Genomic DNA, 24,098 nt, shown 5'->3' with positions numbered 1-24,098 from the left:
GACTGACGTTTTCTCATCTTTATGCAGCTACTAATTGCTTAGCTGCCCTTCCGTGCTGGAAAAGCAGGTTATCATCTCCAATTAATTTGGCTCAAGAGACACGAAGTGCACCATTGTTCCATGGCGGCTCTATCAAAATAAGATTCTTTCAGTGAATGCACAGATTTGCCTGAGCATTAAAAAGACTTCTGCATCTAATCTCTGTCCAATACTTTTCCCCTCTCTTTTCCTGTCTGCTTTTCTCTCGGCCAGACAGAATGTTCTTCTTTTTTTTTGCTCCGCTGTGATGCGTCCAGTCAACCAGACCCAGACTGATCTCCCTATCCTCCTCCTCCCCCTCCTCCTCCTCCCAAACCCTTTCTACCTCTTCTGCTGCAAATGTCATTTATTTAATTTGAGTCATAAATCAATTTGGTCCCATCTTTCTGTTTGTGGAAAGGGTTGACAAAGCTTGGCCTGACAATTGTTTAGCCCCTGCCCTGATTCCCCTCAGAGAAGGGCGGATGCTTGCTAGAAGAGAGGAAGAACAACAGGATAGACTGATAGGAGTAAATACAGAGCGGTCGATATGATATACAGTGCAATATACCAATACCACAGTCGTGAGGTTCCTATGTTGAAAAGTAACAGGTAAAATAATAGCTACAAACAAGCAAGCCAACTGATTTTCTCTCTCTCTGATCTGTGACGCAGACAGAAAGCAGTCACAGGCCTTAGTTTTAATAGATTTTTCTCATTATTTATGAGTGCAGATAGGAGGCACACTGAATCCAGCTGCAGGTCTTCTTTTCATGCATATCTTATGTAAAAAGACAGAGTGAGAGAGATTGAGAAAGCAGGAACAAAGAGAAAAGGAAGAAGAGGACAACAGAGGTCAGAGTCAATTTAGCAACTATGATAGAAATGTTGGGCATATCCTGTGCAGCTTGTGTCTCATTGAAAGGAGGCATGTTTTAGCCTTCTGTCTTGCCTTCTCAAACCTGTTGATGGCACCTTGCCTGTGCTTCTGATCCTGATATTCAGTGACAGTATCGGCTCCGATACTGCGATTTTTGCCAGAACGGGTATCGGTCAGACGGGACCGACCCAAGTGCGATACTATGCGTACTCACAGTGTGCGGTCTGGCAGAAGCTAGATATTTTACTTTGTAACGTGTTAAATATGGATAATTTTCTGGCACAAACACATCGCTTCTCTTCAGAAGGCCTTTATTAACCTCTGGAGCCATGTGGAGTATGTTTATGATGGATGGATGCACTTTTTTGAGCTTCAAACAGGTGGTTTCTGTGCACTGCCATTATAAAGCTTAGGAACATCAGAAAGATTATTAATGTAACTCAGACTGTATTCATCTGAAAGTAGAAAGTCGTGTACACCAAGGATGGCTTGAGGGTAAGTAAACCATCGGGTAATTTTCATTTTAAAGTGAACTAATCCTTTAAAGGTGCCCTAGAATTAAAAATTGAATTTATCTTGGCATAGTTAAATAACAAGAGTTCAGTACATGGAAATGTAGTCTCAAACACCATTGTTTCCTCCTTCTTATAGAAATCTCATTTGTTTAAAAGACCTCTGAAGAACAGGCGAATCTCAACATAACACCGACTGTTACGTAACAGTCGAGATCATTAATATGTATGCCCCCAATATTTGCATATGCCAGTCCATGTTGGAGGCATGGAGCTGCACAGCTGAATCATCAGACTAGGTAAGCAAGCAAGAACAATAGCGAAAAATGGCAGATGGAGTGATAATAACTGACATGATCCATGATAACATGATATTTTTTGTGATATTTGTAAATTGTCTTTCTAAATGTTTCGTTAGCATGTTGCTAATGTACTGTTAAATGTGGTTAAAGTTACCATCGGTTATTACTGTATTCACGGAGACAAGAGAGCCGTCGTTATTTTCATTTTTTTAAACACTTGCAGTCTGTATAATCTCTCCAACAGTGTAGCATTAGCCGTTAGCCACGGATCACAGCCTCAAATTCATTCAGAATCAAATGTAAACATCCAAATAAATACTGTACTCACATAATCCGATGTATGCATGCAGCATGCATGACAAACACTTTGTAAAGATCCATTTTGAGGGCTATATTAGCTGTGTAAACTTTGTTTATGCACTGTTTAAGGCAAGTGCGAGCACCGGGGGTGGAGAGCGCGCGATTTAAAGGGGCCGCAACCTGAATCGTGCATTTCTAATTATACCCCAAAATAGGCAGTTAAAAAAATTCATTAAAAAAAAATCTATGGGGTATTTTGAGCTGAAACTTCACAGACACATTCAGGGACACCTTAGACTTATATTACATCTTGTAAAAAAACATTCGATGGCACCTTTAATAAACCATATAAATCATAATAATGAGCCTTTAATCGCCTATATATAATACATAGCCTAATCAGTGCTCAAACGCACGCATAAATCTCGCAGCAGCGCACCAGCAAACGTAATGATATGAATGTGACATAAAAAAAAAAAACAGAAGGAGACTTCTGAACATTTTAATAATTCATTGAAAAACTAGTGTTTTGTGTGTTTTTGGCTGCAGAGATGAAGTCGACGATGCTGACTTGTCATCTCCGCAGCAGTAGACGAGCCTATTTGTGCGTTTCATACGGATGACTTAATCTGAGAATATTTATTTTAGATTTGAATTGGTTAGTTTAAAGGTAGACATTTCAAGTCTTCCATAGATATATTTCTTATGTCTGTGAGGCAAGTATATGCTGAGTTTCGGTTCATTTTTGTGGCGCACTCAAGTTCACTTGATACCGAGACAGCAGAAAGCGCATCCAGTTTGTTTTCATTATTTTACAAAAGCACAACGTTTTAAAGGTGTGGTTCATTGAGATTTCACTTTTTTAACTGTAGTTAGTGTATAATGTTGCTGTTAGAGCATAAACAATGTCTGCAAAGTTAGGATGCTCAAAGTTCAATGCAAAGGGACATTTTTTCTTTTAAAGAATTCTCTGTTTAAGGACTACAACAAACGGCTGGCAGGGACTACAACGAGCTTCTTCCCGGGTTGGTGACATCACTTACCCTAAAATTTACATAAACCCTGCCCCTGAGAACAGCAACCCTCATAAAGTGTCAAATTTAACATGCTATAAATATGATCTGTGGGGTATTTTGAGCTAAAACTTCACATACACATTCTGAGGACATCAGAGACTTATTTTACATCTTGCAAAAGTGGAATTATATGACCCCTTTAATGTTATTGTGAGTTTATAGAAATGAAAGCAAACCATTTACAGTTTAGAATGTTGGATTATTCTTATCTGTATGACCAAAAATAATTTTAGTATTTTAAGCATTTTAAGTTAAATGCAAGTGATCGCACCGGCGCCTCCATGTCATGCAGTAAGCAGCTCTCCCCACAAACACTTGGATATGCACCAAATAATAGCGCACATTTATCTAGGTTAACATTATAATGAGTGGAAAGTTGTAAAGTTGCTACTACTTATATGTTTGGGCCATATTTGAGGTCGATGAATAATGAAAGATAGGAGAATGTTTGGATGTCTGGCCATTAACGATCTGGAATTTGCATTTCCTTCAGCCCGCAACTTTTTTGTTGTTATAAAACAACCAAACAACCCAGCCCAGATGGGACACAGTAACGCAAAAGTAACGTAAGGCATTACTTTCCATAAAAACTAAATAAGTAACGCAATTAGTTACTTTTTTAGGGAGTAACACACTATCATAATACATTACTTTTAAAAGTAACTTTCCCCAACTATATTTCAAGTCTTCCAAAGCCTTTTGATAGCTTAATGTGAAGTACAGGTGAATATTTACATAATTAAATTAAAGTTCATGGAAACTCTTCCTCCGCTGCCACCATCAGTCATTCTCCATTCACCATTCAAACAGCGTTTGGTTATGACAGTCAGCATGGTAAAACGCGCTCCGAGATGATTCAATGTTCCCATTATTAAACTTGATCTGTAGATAAAGGTCTGTGGATTTGCATAAAATTACTTTATCTAGCTGGAGTTTATTGCTGTTTTTAAATGACGTGGTACTCGCTACCGGGCGTCTGTTAGATCACAACGCTGGAGTAGAGACGACTATGAATTGGCACAGTGAATGGAATTTCAAACTGTGAACAAAAAAATGCTCAATAAACTGTTAAATGAATATAATATATTTGTGCGCACAACATCTCTTCTCTTTGTGCCCTGAACTTTTGAATGCAGAGCACAAAGCGTTTCGACTCAAATGTTGCTGTAAACATGTTATTCTACACCAGGATGCATATAAGCATAAGTGGTTTTTGCAGCTCTGTATTGGAGCCTTTAATATTATTATACTTTTGCTCACTGAAAGATTATTAAAAGCCTATCTTGTTCTGTCATTTCTATCATATTGCTGCCCCATTAAAAAGCTGTGCAACATATATAAAAATTAATGTCTTTTCATTTTATATTATTTATTTTCTTAAATATAATTTTTTTATATTTACATATAGTCTACATCTAAATTGATATTATATTTATATTTATATATAAATCTTATAAATGGTTTAGATGTATATAAATATAAATCTCATATAAACTGTATTTCATGAATGTATTTGATAAGAATACAAATAGTAATTTGCTATTTGTTTTTTATTCAAATTTAGCACTACACTTATGTTCACTTTTATTTTTTCCCCCACTAAATTTTCATAAATGTTTAGATTTTAAAAATTACTGCACTGTTTGGATTATGTTTAACACATAAATCAGTTCATCAGTTCCACACACACAGAGGTATAGATATTCTACAATGATCAAGGAAATACAGTGCACTGGTATCGGTCGATACTCAGAATTTGAAATATAAGAATCGGATCGGTTATGAAAAAATGGTATAGTGTAGAATAGGTAAAGCTCCGATACAAATGCATGACATGTGTTTCAAGTAGAAATTCACAATATAACAGTTATCATATCGCTTATCTGTCAATTTACAGTTTTTTTTTTTCATTTGTCAGCAGGGGTGAACTTAACCAACGAGCGAGGTAAGCTGCCGCTTAGGGCCCCAGGGAATCAGGGGACCCCAACAAATGCCTAGAAGTCAATATATAAATTATAAATAACATATTAATTTTCTGTCACTTTTTGTATATTCAGGATATCACCATTAAAGTTTTAACATTATTATTATACCTGCACAAATTATTTCAGGCCATTTATTCCTAGAGAAATCAATGGATTCCCTGCATTCTCCAATGCAGAATAATCCCTAGGGGCTCCTAGATGAAGGTAAAACAGTGAAGGGCATCAAACCTGCTGTGGAAGTGACACAGCAGTTCTCAGAACATGCCCTTTGTTTCATGAGCAGAAAGCTGGTGGTCTCAAGGAGTAAATATATATATTATATATATATACCAAGCGGCAACCTCCCCCTTTGTCTCGTGAAGCCAATACGGAAGTAACTTAAACTGCGATTCATCGACTGGCCGCTAGGGACAGGCTCCAAAAGAGAGCAGAATCTCATAGAGTCCCATGTTAAATTGGCCAAGTTTATAGCAGAAAAAAACATGTTTACAAGTTGGTTCAAATTGTGGTTTTGGTCTATACTGCTATTTTTGCCCTTCATGACAACTCTGAGGGGTGAATTTTTTTATAACTTATCCGTTTAAATTATATTAAGCCTTGAAGTTCTGCATAATTAAGGGCGTGGTCACTTGAGTGACAGGTATATTGCGCTGCTGTCTGTGAGCCGTCATGTTACCTCAGCTGCCGCTGAATTTGGCATCTCAGCCGTTTTTGTGCTTTTTTTTCTCGATTATTTTATACAATTATAAAATATGGCTTGCTGCATAATATTCGAGACTGATGTGTGTCTGTGTAGATGTGCATGCATGCGGAAGAGACACAGAACACACGTTGTTGGATCGTGGCATTGGCTGAAAGTTTTGATTGTGAGATTTACTACAATGACAATGGCGAGAGGATATACAACTCTGACAGCACTGCTTGGATATTATAACTAAAACTGCTGCACTATTTTGAAAAAAGTATACTTTGGACACAGGCACATTTGTTTGTTAGATACGATCGTATACAGTTTTACAACATATAGGCTGCTCAGATTGCATCCTTTCTTGAAGAACGATGACAGAGAGCAGATCATTCAGAAGAAATGTTTTTTTGTTTTGCAATGGACACTCATATTTTACCCAAGTGCCACAGATTGGATTCATCTCGCGATCTCTATTTCATTATAAAGGTATGAAGTCCCATTTGATTTTCCATGTTGTTATTTGCACACCCAACACTACTGGTGTTGGAGGATCTATATCTTAAAAAACACCGTAGATTGACAGTAAACTTTTAGAACGTTCTGATGATAAAACTTGTCTTCATTAATATTTTAGATCGTATCTTAGATAGATATATAGCTCCTTTGCTTGCTAACATGGTCACGTCGAGCTAGGCGGGCGTGGTTTCAGCAACCGTCACATCAGCTCAAACCACCTCCCCGCCTCTTTGCCCATTTTCAGTTATCCGGGAGTGACGTGCGGTGCACTATTGGCTAAGATGGCCGCGGCCTCATTTTCGCTTCAAAACTGCTGTTCAGAACTCTATGGGTGACGTCACGGACGCTACGTCCATATTTTTTTACAGTCTATGATATATACAGAGCTGGGTAGATTACTTATGAATTGTAATCAGTTACTGATTACAAATTACATGACAAAATTTGTAATCAGTAATATAATCTCTTAGATTACACATTTTTGGTAATGTAATCTGACTACTTTTGGATTACATTTAGATTACTTTTGAGCTAACCCTTATTTGATGTCACATATATTGTAGGATAATCTTAAGAAAAAAATATATTCCAAAAAATATATTCTATTCACCAACAAGAGCCTCAACAGATTCTTTTTAAAGTGCAATGTATGAACAGTTAATACTTCAAAATACTAACACTAATGTACCTGTTAGTGTTAGCAGATAGTAACACTGAATAAAACAAATTTACTTAAAATTAAGTAAATTTAGAAAACAGCAACATTACAAAAACAAATATTGAAAAACATGAAATTCACAGCAATATCACTGCTACATTATATATTTAATCTATATTTCATATATTATTATTATTATTATTATATTATTATTATTTCATATCTAAATATATTTCATATATATTCATCTACATTTCATCCATATTTCCCCCTCCGCTGGAAACATTCACGAATCACGAACGTATATAAGCGGCAGGTTTATTATGAAAAAATATAAATGTTAATAAAATGAAAAATTAGGAGAACTCAATGAATTGTGAACAACTTACTGCCATTGTGTTATTAATTTGTAATCATGTAATCCATAAAAAGTAACTGTAGTCTGATTATGAGTATTTTAAAAAGTAGTTTACTCTAATTACAAGTACTTGATTTTTGGAATCTGATTACAAAATCCAGATTACATGTAATCCACTACTACCTATATATGTCCAACTGTATAAAATTTAAAAAAATAATAATAATTAAATTTACAATAAAAAAATTGTAAATAAATTTAAATGTACAATAAAAAAACGGCAGCTGTGGTTGCCAGAAATTTACTGTAAAAAATACGGATAGCAACATTTTAAGTTTTACAGATTTAAACTAAATTTACAGTAAAAAAACATATTTCATTAACTGATATGTTAATTTACCAACCCACTGAAGTACTAATACCTGTTTTGTACCTTTGTAATAAACTGACAACTACCACATACAGGTGGTGATGAGAAAGTCACATAATGAATCAATTCATCACAAGAAGAGAAGGACAATACTAATATAATGAAGGTGCACAGTGTCACGCACACAAACACTAAACACTATCATAACATTAAAAAATGCAATAATCATAAACGTAACAATATTAGATGTAACATAAAACCCTAATGTACATAACTGATTCGAAGAAAAAAAAAAAAAAAAACACACATAGGCTAGTCATTTCAACAAAAATACATTAAATGTGAAGTGGCAGGCAATTCTAGGAATGTCTAATTACGTTTTTACTGTAAATTATACAATGATGACCTGTTATTTTCACCTCTAAAAACTGTAAATGTAACAGTTTTAACATCAGTATATAAGGTTAAAGTAATATATTCTCTATATATAGTACAGAAACTTTGTTAACCAATTAACAGTTTTTTACCATAAAATTTTTACAGCCTTTTACCGTTAAAATCACAATGATTTTCTACTGTACAGTATACTCATGTAGGGCAAAATGAAAATGTATGGCCAGCTGTAATGCGACTATAAGACATGAAGATATTAAGATAGCCAACTCTCTCCAGCTATCATAGACCTCCTTGGTTGGTCACATGACTAAAGCCTACACCTTGGGGGCTTAAGTGTGAATCCAGAGCAAAGACAAATGAAGCAAAAACAACCTTACTACACCATCCTCCACCTTCCCTTCTCCGTGTCTTTATCCTTCTTTCTCACCAGAAACTCATCCTGTGGTGCCACTGCCCAACACACGCTCATCAAAATTCATTTTCCCATGCTGGCTGACACCACTTCAATCAATAAAAGGAGTCCTTGACATGCTTATCTTTCATGTCACTGAGGCGGTTTTTAATTTTCTACATACTGTATATGCAGTAAGTCTTCAGGCTTTGGGACGTCAGCGGGTTTTCGGCGGATAACAGGGCGTCACGATATACTTGGGGCTATGAGATGAATTCAAAACAAAAGCTGACTGACAGTTCACCCGGTGAGTGTCATATCCCAGAAGGGTTATGTGGAATTTATTCATCCAATATCGCTGTAACCCCCCCACATCTCAAGGACGTTCGGCCCTTTTGTGAAATCAATCAAGGCAACAACAACAACAAAAACAACTAAATCTAAACACTCCTTTAAGATCTCCGCTCTGGCCCACTGGAGGTCTCTGTTACCCATCCTATTCAGAGAACTATAAGCTATCCTCCCAGTGGGCTCTAGGCTTCTTTATGGCCCTTAAAAGCCCCATTAAAATCAAGCTGCCAGATGGTGCCCTTATCAGAGCCGTCAAAACCTTGCAATGGGGGCAGAGTAGTAAATATTTGTCAGGAGAGGAGGGCAGCTGCTTCTGAAGACAGATTTGTGGAGGAGTCATCGTCGTACACGAGTCCGCAATGCTGCTTCTCGGACAGATTTTGGCACTCGCCGTGTGTTTGTGTGAACGAGAGAAAGCGAGAGATGGAAAAGTAGGAGGTGAAGTGAAATAATAATTCTACAGTTGGTGATAATCATCAAGCATCTGTGGCTGTGGGTCTAATAACAATAACACAAGCTGTCTCGGCCCAAGCAATGCCAAATGCCACTGTCATCCAAAACAGCTGAACAGGGAATAGCCAAAATATTCCACAGTCCAACTTCAGGGCTGTCAGTCAGCAGCAGATGTTTTCAAAGCTAATGATGAACAATGTAGCTTTCATTATGTTTGTCTTTCTCATGGCAACAAGCCCTGTCGTAGCCTGGAATGTTCTACTGTCTCTGATGTATTGCTACTCCATTGTCATGACCGTAGCCCACGAGAGACTGTCTCACATTGTCAACATGCTGAGCCCTATTCTTCACCGCCCACAAATGATGCGACCCTCTTTCATTAAGTCACTCGTTAAAAAATAAAGACATTGAGATGATAGTATTATGTTAAAATTATGCAAATAACCAAATTTTGAATGCATCCGCTGCGGCCTAACTTCAACTTTTACTGAAAGCCTTCACACCAAACACCTGTTAAATGAGTTTTCGTTTCATTGTTGAATTTCAAATTCAACATAAAATCTCTTAATGCACATTCTTAGTCTTAATGTGATCAATTTATCTATTAAAAAATATCAAAATAATATCTTGATCTTAAAACAACTTTCCTTTTCCGCTGATGTCACACGAGGCTGCAGCAACTATATAATAGTCAATTAGCTCTTTAGACACTGTTGTTGGTTTGGCTCCATTCTGGTGTAGAACACCAGCTTTTCAGGATCTAATCAAATCCCAGTGGCTAAAATCAAATCTTGTCCTACATTTTTTCTCATTGGTTATACCGTTTCACTCAAAAATTCACATTATGAACTAAAATGGGTTGTTCGTACCACAGTAATTCACTTTGAAAATTGAAATTACATTATTATTATTATTATTATTATTATTACTACTGAACCAAAAATAGTTGCAAACAGCAATACAAATAGCAGTAATTTAATTTGTGTTTTTATGACAATAAAAGTAATAATATAAATTTTAGCCTATTTGAATGTAAATTATTATTATTATTATTATTATTATCAATAATATTAGTAGTATAATTATATTTAATAATATATTATTAATTAATATAATTTATTACATAATAATAACAATAGTAATATATTAATTCATATTAAATATATTATTATTATTATTATTATTATATTATAATTACTGAACCGAAAAAAAGTTACAAAAAGGAATTCAAATAGCAATAATTTACCTTGTAAGTTTATGACAATAAAAATAATGATATTATTGATTTTATTTAAATTGAAATATTATTAATAATCATATAGTAGTGTAATTGTTGTTATATTTAATATTATATTATTAATTAAGATATTACATAATACAAATAGTGATAATAAATAAAACCACATTGAATATTACATTATTATTATATATTATTGAACTGGAAAGAGTTGCAAACAGCAATTCAAAGAGCAGTAATTTATTTTGTGATTTTATATGACAATAAAAATTATATTATTAATTCTATTTAAATATAATTATTATTATTAGTAATTGTATAATTATTATTATATTTAACATTATATTTTTAATTTAAATATTACATAATATTAATAGTAATAATAAATAAAACCAAATTGAATATTACATAATTATTATTATTATTATTATTATTATTGAACCAGAATGAGTTGCAAACAGCAATTTAAACTGCATAAGTGACTTTGTAAGTTTATATGATAATAAAAGTAATAACATTGATTTTATTTAAATGTAAATGTTATTATTAATACTAGTAGTATAATTATTAATATATTTAACATTATATTATTAATCAATCTATCATATAATAATACTAATAATAAATACAGTCATATTAAATATTACATTATTATCGTTATTACTATTATTATTAATTTGTGCATTAACGGGTAGTGCCCAGTGCTAGCAATGTTGAGGTCATGGCATGGGTTCAGTTCCCAGAAAAAAACACAATGATAAAATGCAGACCTTGAAAACTGCAAGTAGCTTTTTGGGGGGTGGGGGGGGGGGGGGGTAGTGTATGAATATAAACAATGTCATCTTGAAAGAAGCAGAAACATTCAAGAACACTGCCCTCTGGAGGACAATAACTAAAAATAAATGACCGTGTAATGTTAATCATTCATCTCTGCTGCCCTCTAGTGCCAAACAAGTGTGAGAGCTCACTGAAAACTATTATAAAGATATTATGCAAGTATATGCAAATTGTTCTCATAAATCCTTACAAAAAAAGGTCTACGTTGGCCCCTAGGCACAAAGCAGGATATTTTAGTGAATAAACAGATTTTTAGTGTATAGAAACTTTACAGAGTTTTGGGGGAAACAAGTGAGATTTGTGTACATATCCGTGAATGAACGACTGATGGATTAATTAATTAATGCTACATTAAATATGCAAAGAAAATACTGCAGAAGGTCAGAGCAGAGATAAATTTATGCTCCTTGACATTTAACATTTTCGTAAGAGAGCAAACTCATCTCCATAACGTCTGGAGGAGTTGTGTGTTGTTGCTCTCAGTCTCTGTTCAGTGTAATGGGTAATTGTGGGTTTATGCCTCTAATTGCCTCCTGTAGGACTGCAGGCATAATTGAGACAGCTGCAGATGTGGCTGGAGACACAGTGGCATCCCAGAAGACACTGTATTGAGCAGTCGTACCGCTCTCAGATCAGCCAAAACAGCAGTTCAGTCCTATACTCCCCCGATACACGCACAGTAATGACTCAGTCTGAGCACTCTCAGTGGCCTTTTCAGTCTAAACAGCCCATTTCAAGTCTATAGTCTCACACAGCAGAAGGTTTCAGGGGCAGATTGCTGACCCAGGACCAAATTAGTTTATAGATAAAGGACAACAGTCTTTCAGAGTCGCTTAATGTCACCGCTGTCAGCCATTCGCAGCACCCCTGTAGAACAGGCTGTTGGGTCCAATATTAGATCATTATGGGGGAGATAATTAAATCACATACTGGGGATGTGATCAATTGTGACGGCTGAAACAGCTCTTCAGGCGTTGTCTCATTTAGGTGTCAGATGTTTTACCTCCAGTCCTGTATCAAGATAGCAATCTAATGCAACTTAATTTCCTGTTAAACTGGGCATTTATGGTATAAACACATTTTTTAAAAGCATTTTTAAGAAAGAAAGAAAGAAAGAAAGAAATTGAAAATGGAAAATACTATCCCACAGCTAAGAAAAAAAAACAATTGAGAACCCTTCAATATCTTTTGTTTTGTTAAATTGTTAAATTATCCTAGGTAGAAGATTAAATAGAGATCGATTGGAGACTATTACTTAAATGAAGATGTTTCTCAAGTCTCCTCTAGAGTTTCAGATGCTGTGCTTGGATTACTTGTAAGATAATCTGACAAAGAAGTCACAAATCTCAATATGAACTCAAAATTTCTCATTAAATTCTTCCAAGATGAAATTACTTATCCTATGCAATCCACTTTCATTTTATAGCTCTTACTGTATCAACAGCCTATGTTATCTGCAACAAAACTGACACTTAAATGAGATCCCCATTAGGTCTCCCAAAGGCATTAAAATGCAACCTATTATTTTCCTCTGTGATCTTTCTTAAAGTAGAAATGGATATTCTCATTTAAATCTTTTATATAATTTACTATATGTGACCAAGGATCACAAAACCAGTCATAAGGGTCAAATTTTTTAAATTGAGATTTATACATCCTCTGAAAGTTGAATAAATAATCTTTCCATTGATGTGTGGATGTATAGGACAATATTTGGCCGAGATACAGCTATTTGAAAATCTGGAATCTAGGGGTGCAAAAAAATCAAAATATTGAGAAAATCACCTTTAAATTTGTCCTTAGCAACGCATATCCACTCTCAAAAATAAATTTTTTAATATATTTACGGTGGGAAATTCACAAAATATCTTCCTGAAACATGATCTTTACTTAATATCCTAAGAAAAATTGATAATTTTGACCCATACAGTGTTGGCTATTGCTACAAATATACCCATGCGACTTATGACTGGTTTTGTGGTCCAGGGTTACATATTATAATGTTCTTATAATATAAATATAAAGCATTTATATTAATTAAAATAATTATTATAGAATTTGTAAACAGAGTACACTACCGTTCAATAGATCAGTAAAATGTTTTTAATATTCTTGAAAAATGTCTCTTATGCTTAACAAGGCTGCATTTTGATCAAAAATACAGTAAAAACAGTTATATTGTGAAATATTATTAAAATTAACTGTTTTCTATTTTAAGATTAAAATGTAATTTATTCCTGTGATGGCAAAGCTGAATTTTCAGCATCATTAATTTAGTCTTCAGTGTCACATAATCCTTCAGAAATCATTCTAATATGTTAATTCGTTGCTCAAGAAACATTTCTTATCACCAACGCTGAGAATGGCACAAGTGCTAAACAAATATGCAAACGCATCATAAAATACTCAAAACTCAAGCAGAAACTTAAAGGAAAGCCAGAGGCAAAAACCAGAAAAACTCACCAGATTTTGCGAGGCATCTTACACATTCAGAGGTGCGCCCAAAATACACTGCTCTCTCTATTTCAGTTTTTCTCCCTCACTCCCTCTCTGTCCTTCTATTTCTAAAGCATATTCACATAACACTAAGCTTTATTACATAAACAAAAGCACCTGCATAAACAGGCAGACACACAGGGCCTGATTATGCTGTTCCTCTAATGTGGCCCTGTCCTTCAGTTAGAGAGAGCCGACCATTCACTTTGTAGTTGCAGATGCGATGGGGGTAAATCATTGGTTAGATTCGGCAAAGCACAGCCCTACATAGACAACCAGCCCAGACACACTGACCTGTTCTAATACACACACACCTTTTTTTTTGATGGTCCTTGCATTGTTAACTCATTTCCATGGAGACCAATATAAATAGTAAGCAGCAACATCAGGAATTGTTATTCCTGACAGAAACACACACTGAGACACAAAAAAAGAAAAGTGACATGACAAAATCTGAAGGTATATAGTGTACTGATAAAACTGAGCATGCTGTCCTTCTCACACACACATACACACACAAAGGCCACCTGTGTTAATCCACAGCGGGGGGCTTTGATGTCGGTCCGTTTCTGTCTATACCGAGCTCGCGATTATTGCCTCCACTCCTCCGCTCGCCTCTCTTTCATCCCCGTCCCTCCCTGCCAGACAGGCTGATAGACACTTGAAGGTTGATACGGTCATACAGAACAGGTATGTGTGAAGATCTCACACCAAAGACTTCACACAAAGTCGGATTAGCATGGGCACAGGGAGTGAAATGATTGCTGGATCAATGGCAGATGTATTGACTGAATATTCAAGTGTGTTATTAAGATGGAGATTTAGATAGATCAAGTTCATTCGACACACACACACACAGAGAGAGAGAGAGAGAGACTCACCGGGTTCGCAGGGCGGCAATGCCGGACTTGTCAATCCTGAGAGAGAAAAGGAGAGAAAAATTATAAGACACACCTGCTTTTTTAACCTGAAAATATATGTGTATATTCCAGACAAATGGGAATCCTCTTATTATGTATAATTAATAGGCCATAAATGCTGTCAATAACTAAATTGTCATACAGTTGTCCAACACAACATTTGGCCCTAATTCTGTCATCCCCTTTTATTCAAGTACATGTCATTTGACTTGTTCTATACATCCCCAGCCTTTTGAAGTCATATGACAGCTTTGTGTGAGAAATTGTCTGAAATTTAAGTCATTATTTACTAAATATCTTGCCCTTTGGTGCAGCAGCATAAACATCCATCAAGAAAGAAAGAAAGAAAGAAAGAAAGAAAGAATTCTAGCATACAACTAGTATACAAAGTTTATTAATACACATTTGAGTGATTCTGAGAATGTATAGTTGATGAAAAATGAAAAAGATCAAACTGGCTCAAAACATACGTGTACAAAATTATTCAATCCCCAAAAGTCAAATTTTGTGCAGAATCTTTTATTCTTTATAACCTCCAATAAACTCTGCCTGTAAGTGCTTAGAAGCTTCTGTCACCTCCCTACTGCAATCTTGGCCCATTCCCGGCTTGAAAAGCTTTCAGATCAATGATAGTCTTTGGTTTCCATGTTACGACTGCTTTCTACAAATTCCACCAAATGTTTTCAATGAGATTTCAATCTGAAGACTGGACAGGCCACTCAAGAACATTCATGACTGATCCTTGAACCAAGCTTTGATAGATTTGGATGTATACTTTGGGATGGCTGTCCTGCAGGAAAGTCCATTGATCATCAAGCTTCAGTCTCTACACCGAAGGCATCACCATCTTTGCCAAAAATGGTTTGATACTTCAAAGAATTCATGATGTCCTTCATACAGTCAAGATTTCTACTTCCTGCAACAGCAAAGAACCCCATAACAAGACTGGACCACCTCCATGTTTGACCATGGAGATGGTGTTCTCCATGGTCACCGTGATGGGGTTCTTAAAAAAAGATAGTCAGTGTTAATCATATATATATATATATATATATATATATATATATATATATATATATATATATATATATATATATATATATATATATATATATATATATATATATATGTATGTATAGTGGGTACAGAAAGTATTCAGACCCCCTTAAATTTTTCACTCTTTGTTATATTGCAGCCATTTGCTAAAATCATTTCAGTTCATTTTTTTCCCTCATTAATGTACACACAGCACCCCATATTGACAGAAAAACACAGAATTGTTGACATTTTTGCAGATTTATTAAAAAAGAAAAACTGAAATATCACATGGTCCTAAGTATTCAGACCCTTTGCTGTGACACTCATATATTTAACTCAGGTGCTGTCCATTTCTTCTGATCATCCTTGAGATGGTTCTACACCTTCATTTGAGTCCAGCTGTGTTTGATTATACTGATTGGACTTGATTAGGAAAGCCACCCACCTGTCTATATAAGACCTTACAGCTCACAGTGCATGTCAGAGCAAATGAGAATCATGAGGTCAAAGGAACTGCCTGAAGAGCTCAGAGACAGAATTGTGGCAAGGCACAGATCTGGCCAAGGTTACAATTTCTGCCTCACTTAAGAGCACAGTGGCACAGTGGCCTCCATAATCCTTAAATGGAAGATGTTTGGGACAACCAGAACCCTTCCTAGAGCTGGCCGTCCGGCCAAACTGAGCTATCGGGGGAGAAGAGCCTTGGTGAGAGAGGTAAAGAAGAACCCAAAGATCACTGTGGCTGAGCTCCAGAGATGCAGTCGGGAGATGGAAGAAAGTTGTAGAAAGTCAACCATCACTACAACCCTCCACAAGTCGGGGCTTTATGGCAGAGTGACCCGACGGAAGCCTCTCCTCAGTGCAAGACACATGAAAGCCCGCATGGAGTTTGCCAAGATGGTGAGAAATAAGATTCTCTGGTCTGATGAGACCAAGATAGAACTTTCTGGCCTTAATTCTAAGCGGTATGTGTGGAGAAAACCAGGCACTGCTCATCACCTGTCCAATACAGTCCCAACAGTGAAGCATGGTGGTGGCAGCATCATGCTGTGGGGGTGTTTTTCAGCTGCAGGGACAGGACGACTGGTTGCAATCGAGGGAAAGATGAATGCGGCCAAGTACAGGGATATCCTGGACGAAAACCTTCTCCATAGTGCTCAGGACCTCAGACTGGGCCGAAGGTTTACCTTCCAACAGAACAATGACCCTAAGCACACAGCTAAAATAATGAAGGAGTGGCTTCACAACAACTCCGTGACTGTTCTTGAATGGCCCAGCCAGAGCCCTGACTTAAACCCAATTGAGCATCTCTGGAGAGACCTAAAAATGGCTGTCCACCAACGTTTACCATCCAGCCTGACAGAACTGGAGAGGATCTGCAAGGAGGAATAACAGAGGATCCCCAAATCCAGGTGTGAAAAACTTGTTGCATCGTTCCCAAAAAGACTCATGGCTGTATTAGATCAAAAGGGTGCTTCTACTAAATACTGAGCAAAGGGTCTGAATACTTAGGACCATGTGATATTTCAGTTTTTCTTTTTTAATAAATCTGCAAAAATGTCAACAATTCTGTGTTTTTCTGTCAATATGGGGTGCTGTGTGTACAAAAAAATGAACTTAAATGATTTTAGCAAATATAACAAAGAGTGAAAAATTTAAGGGGGTCTGAACTTTCCGTACGCACTGTGTATATATATATATATATATATATATATATATATATACACATATTAAAATTAATTAAAATCTACTTTTTCTGGGTCTGAATTATTTATTATACATGAAGAAACAGCAGATCGTATGAAATGGTCTGTCTACAATCTTGGATGAGTATATTTACTCCTGTTTAATTTGTTTCTCTGTTCTAATTTCTTGAGTTTTTTGTGTAATTCTACTGAGGCCCTAATTACTGCCATTAAGCCTGATGTGGAGAACAGCATGAGGTTTATCATTTCAGCTAAACGAGTGATGAGCCAAACACATGCTGGTAATTTGCTGGCACCGTGGAGAAAGAGTTTATATTTCTGTTTCACATGCAATAAAACATTGCAGATATACATATCCCTTCAACATATCCCTGAGGAGTTTCAGAGAACCGTTTGTGTGGATTAAGGACATTTCAAACATTTTGTCCATTTGAACGTGTGAACATTTACAGCCCGATGACGAAAGCGAGATGTTCTATTCCATTCAGAGGGTCAACCGTCAATCATTGCCCTTTACCTGCAGCACACACAACTGGATACATAAGAAAACAAAAGAGGAGTTGACTTATTAATTTTCTCTAAGAAACAACTCCATTCTGCCTTAAATTAGCTTGTCCACTGTGCCTTAAATCAACACAAAACTGAAGTGACTAGATGTAGATAAATGTGTATATTTCAGCGACCTTCACAGCAGAAGGCAAAAAGAAATCAGTTTTGCAAGTCAGATTTTTTTATTTGATTGTATTTTGATTATCTGTCTCACTGAAACATGCTGTCTACAATGAAACTCATATTACTGAGAGCTGCTGAGAGCATTACTCAGAGCAGCCAGTGACGCTCATGTAAGCAAAGGTGTGAGATATGAAAGCTGGTATCGTCACGGCCCCAGTTGTGACGCAGTCATCTAATCAGTGCGTATTGTCAGATACGACAAGCTTTGTCATTGTGCGTCACTATCAGAGCATCAGCGCTGGCCCACTACAAAGCACAGAGGTGGACCACCATTAAAACTGCAACAGGTGGCATGCTCATTATGCACTGCATCTTCGGAATATAAATTAAGATATTTTTGATGAAATCTGAGAGCTTTCTGATCTCCCTATACACAGCAACGTCATAACCAATTTCAAGGCCAAGGAAGGTAGTAAAGACATTTTAAATATTTACTTGTTAAAATAGTCCATGTGACTACAGTGGTTCAACCTTAATGTTATGAGGCGCTCATAACATAAGGCGCAATATAAATAAAACATATTTATTATTATTATTTCTTCTTTCCCTCTGCTGTTCTCATTTTTATTTCCTTCCACTCAAAGACAATTTCTGTGAACTATTCAGCTCCATGCATACAGAACTAGAGTTCATTCCTCAAAGTGTCACAGGTGCAAGATAATCGATGCATGGTGCAGAATGACAGATGAACAGAGAATCTTTAATAAACACAAGAGCGATAGAACACTACACTTTAACCATATAACCTAACGCAGAACACTGAACTAAAGAAACAGAGGGCTTAAATACACAGACTGGCAGTCAAAGAAACAAGGAACAGGTGGTACAACAAATCAGAAACCATGGTAACAAATAAACGAATGAGAACTAAGGCAAAACAGTAGTTGCAACACAAATGACGCACTATACACTATGCACTTATTTACTATGTTCTTATGCACTATGTACTCATCCATGTAGTGTGTGAATTTTATAAGGTTATTTTGTCATTTAACATCAGAGACTGATAGCCCCTCCCCCTTCGTTTTTTCCAATAATTAATCATCATCCAGGTATTTAAAGTGTACTTTTTCTTTTTGTAATTTTCACTACTTGCACTATTTATTATACTTAAAAACGTCACACAATAGTGCATAAGTATATGCGAATAGTGACGCACCTGTCAAGGAAAACAATGACAAAGAAACTAAACAGTCAAACTGTATTTAACAAGACATGAACGTGACACAAAGACATTGTAAATACCTCATTCTGCACCTGTTTGAAAAGCCAAAACAGAAAGCACTTTGATTTGTCAAAATAATATTACAAATAATAATTAGGTTGTTAGTAGGGCTGCACGATATATCATTTTATCATTGATATCGTGATGTGCGTATCCACCATTGTCTCATTGCAGGATGATGTCTAGTATAGGGATTGTTAATCCATACAGATCAGACAACACGGTTCAAAACGCACATGATTCTCGGATTAATTGCAAAGTTTGACCATCATTAAATTAAAGTTTATTTTTGGAACATAATTTAGGTCCTGTTATTTTAAACATTTGAGTGCATGAAGATGCGAAAGAGAACTAAATTCTGAACGTGCGGCTGTTTTTGATCCACAAATTCGGTCTTAAAGTGACAGCAGCTTATATTCATGCTGCTTTCTATGTCAATGAATGTTAATCAAACAAAAAAAAGACAAAGAGAAAAATCACTTAGTTTTAACACAGATTAATTATATTTATACAGTGAAGACTATGTAGTGTTATTAAAAAAAATAACATAATATATGATAAACTCTCTTCAACATTGATAACAATAAGAAATATTTATTTAGCACAAAATCAGCATATCATAATAAAAGATCCATGTGACGCTGATTCCCATTGTTACAAGCTGTAATTCCGAGCTCTACGAGGAAGTGACGCTTTTTACAAATTGAAATATCATCATTACAGTTGGTAATTACAACATGGGTGAATGCACCTTAAATTGCAGCTTTACCATCACAGAAATAAATTACATTTTAAAATATATTAAAATAGAACAGTTATTTTGAAAATTGTTCATTTTTCACAATTTCACTGTCTTTACTGTGTCTAAAAGACACAAATCTATTAAAAATAAAGAAATCTAAAATTCTTTTTGTATGTAATACATCACTGTTCTTCCTTCAATAAAAATATTAATATATATATAAAAAAAAGAAATCTAAAACACAGAATTCTTTGATGGACAGTTTTACCTAGCTTGAAGATGTACTCTCCCAAAATAACTTGAATAATATCTAAATTAAAACCTCTAAAGTGTATTTTTTATATAAAAAAATTAATATAGCCATGTACAATTTGCCATCCTTCTTACTACAAAGCAAGTGCTTATCTGCAGGGCTTTCTATTAGCAAAGAAAAACAAATAGATACATTTATCTCATTCTATCATAAACTCAAATGCACTGAGCTGAACTGTACTTGACTGAAGTGCCAGTTTTGAGTCACAGTTTGAGGCTAGACAGAAACAAAGAGTATCCTACCATCCAAAGCCCCCAAATGACACACTTCTTTTCCTCCTGTACATGCTGACCAAGGCACTTTCTCTCTCTGTCCTTCTGTGTCAGTGACAGACAGAAGACTTCACCTGTCTTTCCACTCTTTTAGGGCAGGCCACCAGGGGGAAGAGTAAGGGACAAGAGGGAAGGAAAGCTGACGCCTCCTCCTACCTGTTTTCCATCCCTAACCACCACCACCCCCTCTATATTTTATAAATGTGTCTGTGTGTGACTTTTTAGGTCACACCAGCTACTCATTATATCCAGCACAGGAAGTACAGCCATATTTATGTAATGACTTTTAATCAATTGATCCCAAGGAGATTTTTAGTGGATGCATGATGCCATTTCCCCTCAACTTTTAACTTTTTTCCACTAATATCTGATATTTAGCACAATACCACACTTGCCTGTGTGAAATCGCTTAAATAAAATCAATGCCATTTGTTTTGATGTTTTGTAATGTGATGCACTGACACTGGATTGGTCCGAGCACCGCAAACACACACATGTGCCAATCAGCAGTAAAGGGCGTGTCCACTCATGATGGGGGAGGAGAGAGAGTGTGTAAGAAGGAGGTTTGAAGAAAGACCGTAGAAAGAGAGATGGCTGAGAGACATTACAAAAGACAAAAGGTAAGAAGATTATCACTGGAAAAGAAGGGATATGATAAGACAAGAGCTTTTAGGACCCGCATTAATATTAGAAAAGCTTTCCAGCGCTGGAGAGTCCTAAGCGGGAAGGCCTGAAAATGGACGCTGAGGTTCAGTTGTTTCTGCTCCATTCGTGAGTTACATTGGTTTTGCTATGTTTCACAGACCCAAGATATTCTGTTGTTGTAATGTTAGTAACAGGTCAGTTTTGGGTGTCATTGTTTGTCTGGAGCTGCTATGCTTTGTCTTCCATATCATTCGTTCGTCATCTTCGCTTAATTTTTTGTGAAACGTAATTTTGCTTCACTTCAGCAATGATAGACATCCACTCTTGCATTGCATGTTTGTGCATTTTGGGGGCGGAGCAATGAAGCAAGGGGTGTGTTTGTTTGGGGTGATTTCAGCTATTAACAGTGTTTCTCAGAAATTGCTTACTGCACCTTTAAATGCATCTAAATACTCTATGGGCCCTTTGATAAAGTTTTCTTTGTACATAAAGAATCGCTCAAAGCACACTTAAAAAAATTATTTTTCTAGGTTTAAATAAAACGTACTTGTTTTTTGTAGCTATTTGTGAAATTTACTAGCAATGAATGAATGTGAAAATTGCGTTAACCATTTTCATTTACTTTCATTCACAAACTCTTTGTTGCTCTGTGTTACATAAAGGTGTAAATAACAAGAGACGAGAGACAGTTGGGGGTTACACCACACAAGAGGCAGTTGGGGGTTACACCACTTTTTTAGTGTACTTAAACACTTGACGTTAAGCACATCAAGTAGATTTTAAACTGGTATAAAGCATGTTTGGCAGTGTTTACACATCAAAACACTTTCAAATACATGACGCATGATGCTGAACTCAAAGCACACCTCCCTATTCATCTGTGATGTTTATTTAGCACAGTATATTTTGTTCAGGTACATTAGTGATGCATTTTGCTAATGAAAGTAGAAGTAACGGCTTGAAATGATCACAAATAATTAATTTCCTCATTCCCTAGACAGCTGGAGAGCTTTTTAAAATGAAGAGAGGACAAGTCATGTTCGCTGTGGACATGCACTTGTGTACCGCACCCTTGCATTTACATCCGCTTCAATAATGATTAATGCTGGCCATGGCAGAACATCAATATATGTAGTAATCAGATGAGTATCACTTGAACTTTTCTCACCGGTTTTGTGATTCATAACGAATAGAAAGAGTGAGATGTTTTATGACTGGTCACAGGCATTGATTAAAAAGGATTTCATCACACACGTACAGGCACCCACATTCAAACATGACAGACATCATCTATCTAAGTGCATTGGACCCCAGCTAACAGCTGAGCGTCATGGCAGACAGAATGCAGTCTGTCAATTTCAAGGACGCTCCCCACGGCGTGAAGTCAGAAGCTCATAAAGCGATGACTCAGCGTGGGCTGAAATAGCCTGATCCACCGAACCCCCAACTGTCTCTTGTTATTTACACCTTTATGTAACACAGAGCAACAAAAGAGTTTGTGCATGAAAGTAAATGAAAAAGTTAAAAAATGCTAAATGAATGTTTTTATTCAAAATTCAGCTGTTTTCATTGTAATGTTCAGCCATTTAAATATTAACAATTCTATATTTTTTTGTCTAAATTACTAAATAAAACCTCTGGAAGTTAAATCAGTTGTTTTAAATGTTCACAACATTATACAGTATGAAAAGTAATATTTTAGTAAGATTTTCTAAAGTTTACAATTAACAGTATTATTAAATGGGTGTTTTTTAATGATGAACTTCTGAAAATCTGACTTTTTCTGTGTTTAAATGCTATAATAGGGTCTCCGGTGCATCTACAAACCCAGAAAACGTGAAAAAGGACAACCCAATATTTTGTTTTGGTAAGCCTTTCTCTGAAAGCATGTGAAAAAACAAGCCGCTCAGATTTCGCTCTCCTTGTGACATAGGAAGGGGAACTTATTATAATATTTCCGCTCCTTAATCTGCACGTTTCCACCCACGGCGCCGTCATTTTGTTTTCACAAGCGAAAACGGTGTACCAGTTCTAACACCATGGCAAAATTTAGATCAAAGCATGCTAACTGTTTTGACGTTGGCTGCACAGAGGAGCACAGAACACTATTTGGAGTCTCATTAGCTTGGATAGCTTTTAAGTTGACCATGGCAAGCTCGATTGCTAAAAAAGGGGTGTTTCTGTCCGAGCAATATTTTGGGGAAAAATATTAGACCATTCACAGCATTTGAAAGCAATCATAAACGTTAGCCTGGTGCATATGGCTCTGTTTGGCAAATAAGTACGCTATGTATAGTGGGTGTCCATACGGATTTTGCACAAAAGATTAACATGAAGGCACATGCTAGTCGATGAGTTGAATCAACTCCACAGCAACTACATAAATGTATCCCCAACCGTTCAGAAACGTCAAGTTTCATTCTAAAAGTTGTAACTTTTTCCTGAGTCTCTCCATCAGTGTCCGACTCCGGTTGAACTAATGTAAGGCTGAACACCGTTACTGACAATTGTCATTTTGGCTGCTTAAGATTCTCAAGCTTTGTTGTTGTTGAGCAACCGAAGCATGAGCTGTTAAAGCTCCACCTTCTTTTGGAAACTGGGCAGGGAGCAGCAGCTCATTTGCATTTAACCCTTTGATGCATAACATGGGTCAAAAATGACCCGGCTGAGTTTTTATTTTC

General features: G+C 36.1%; 1 protein-coding gene across 1 annotated transcript in view; it reads right to left on the bottom strand.

Moving 5' to 3' along the window:
• The window catches only part of rap1gap2a (RAP1 GTPase activating protein 2a), a 107,860-nt gene that overhangs the window by 69,416 nt on the left and 14,346 nt on the right, over positions 1–24,098 (bottom strand). The window contains exon 2 of the mRNA XM_048159734.1: positions 14,706–14,741. Within this exon, the coding sequence (XP_048015691.1) occupies positions 14,706–14,741 (36 nt within the window). The remainder of the gene's footprint in view (positions 1–14,705; positions 14,742–24,098) is intronic.

This window comes from Megalobrama amblycephala, linkage group LG16, assembly GCF_018812025.1.
Source record: "Megalobrama amblycephala isolate DHTTF-2021 linkage group LG16, ASM1881202v1, whole genome shotgun sequence".
Taxonomy (NCBI): Eukaryota; Metazoa; Chordata; class Actinopteri; order Cypriniformes; family Xenocyprididae; genus Megalobrama; species Megalobrama amblycephala.
This window is presented reverse-complemented; position numbering and strand designations above follow the sequence as displayed.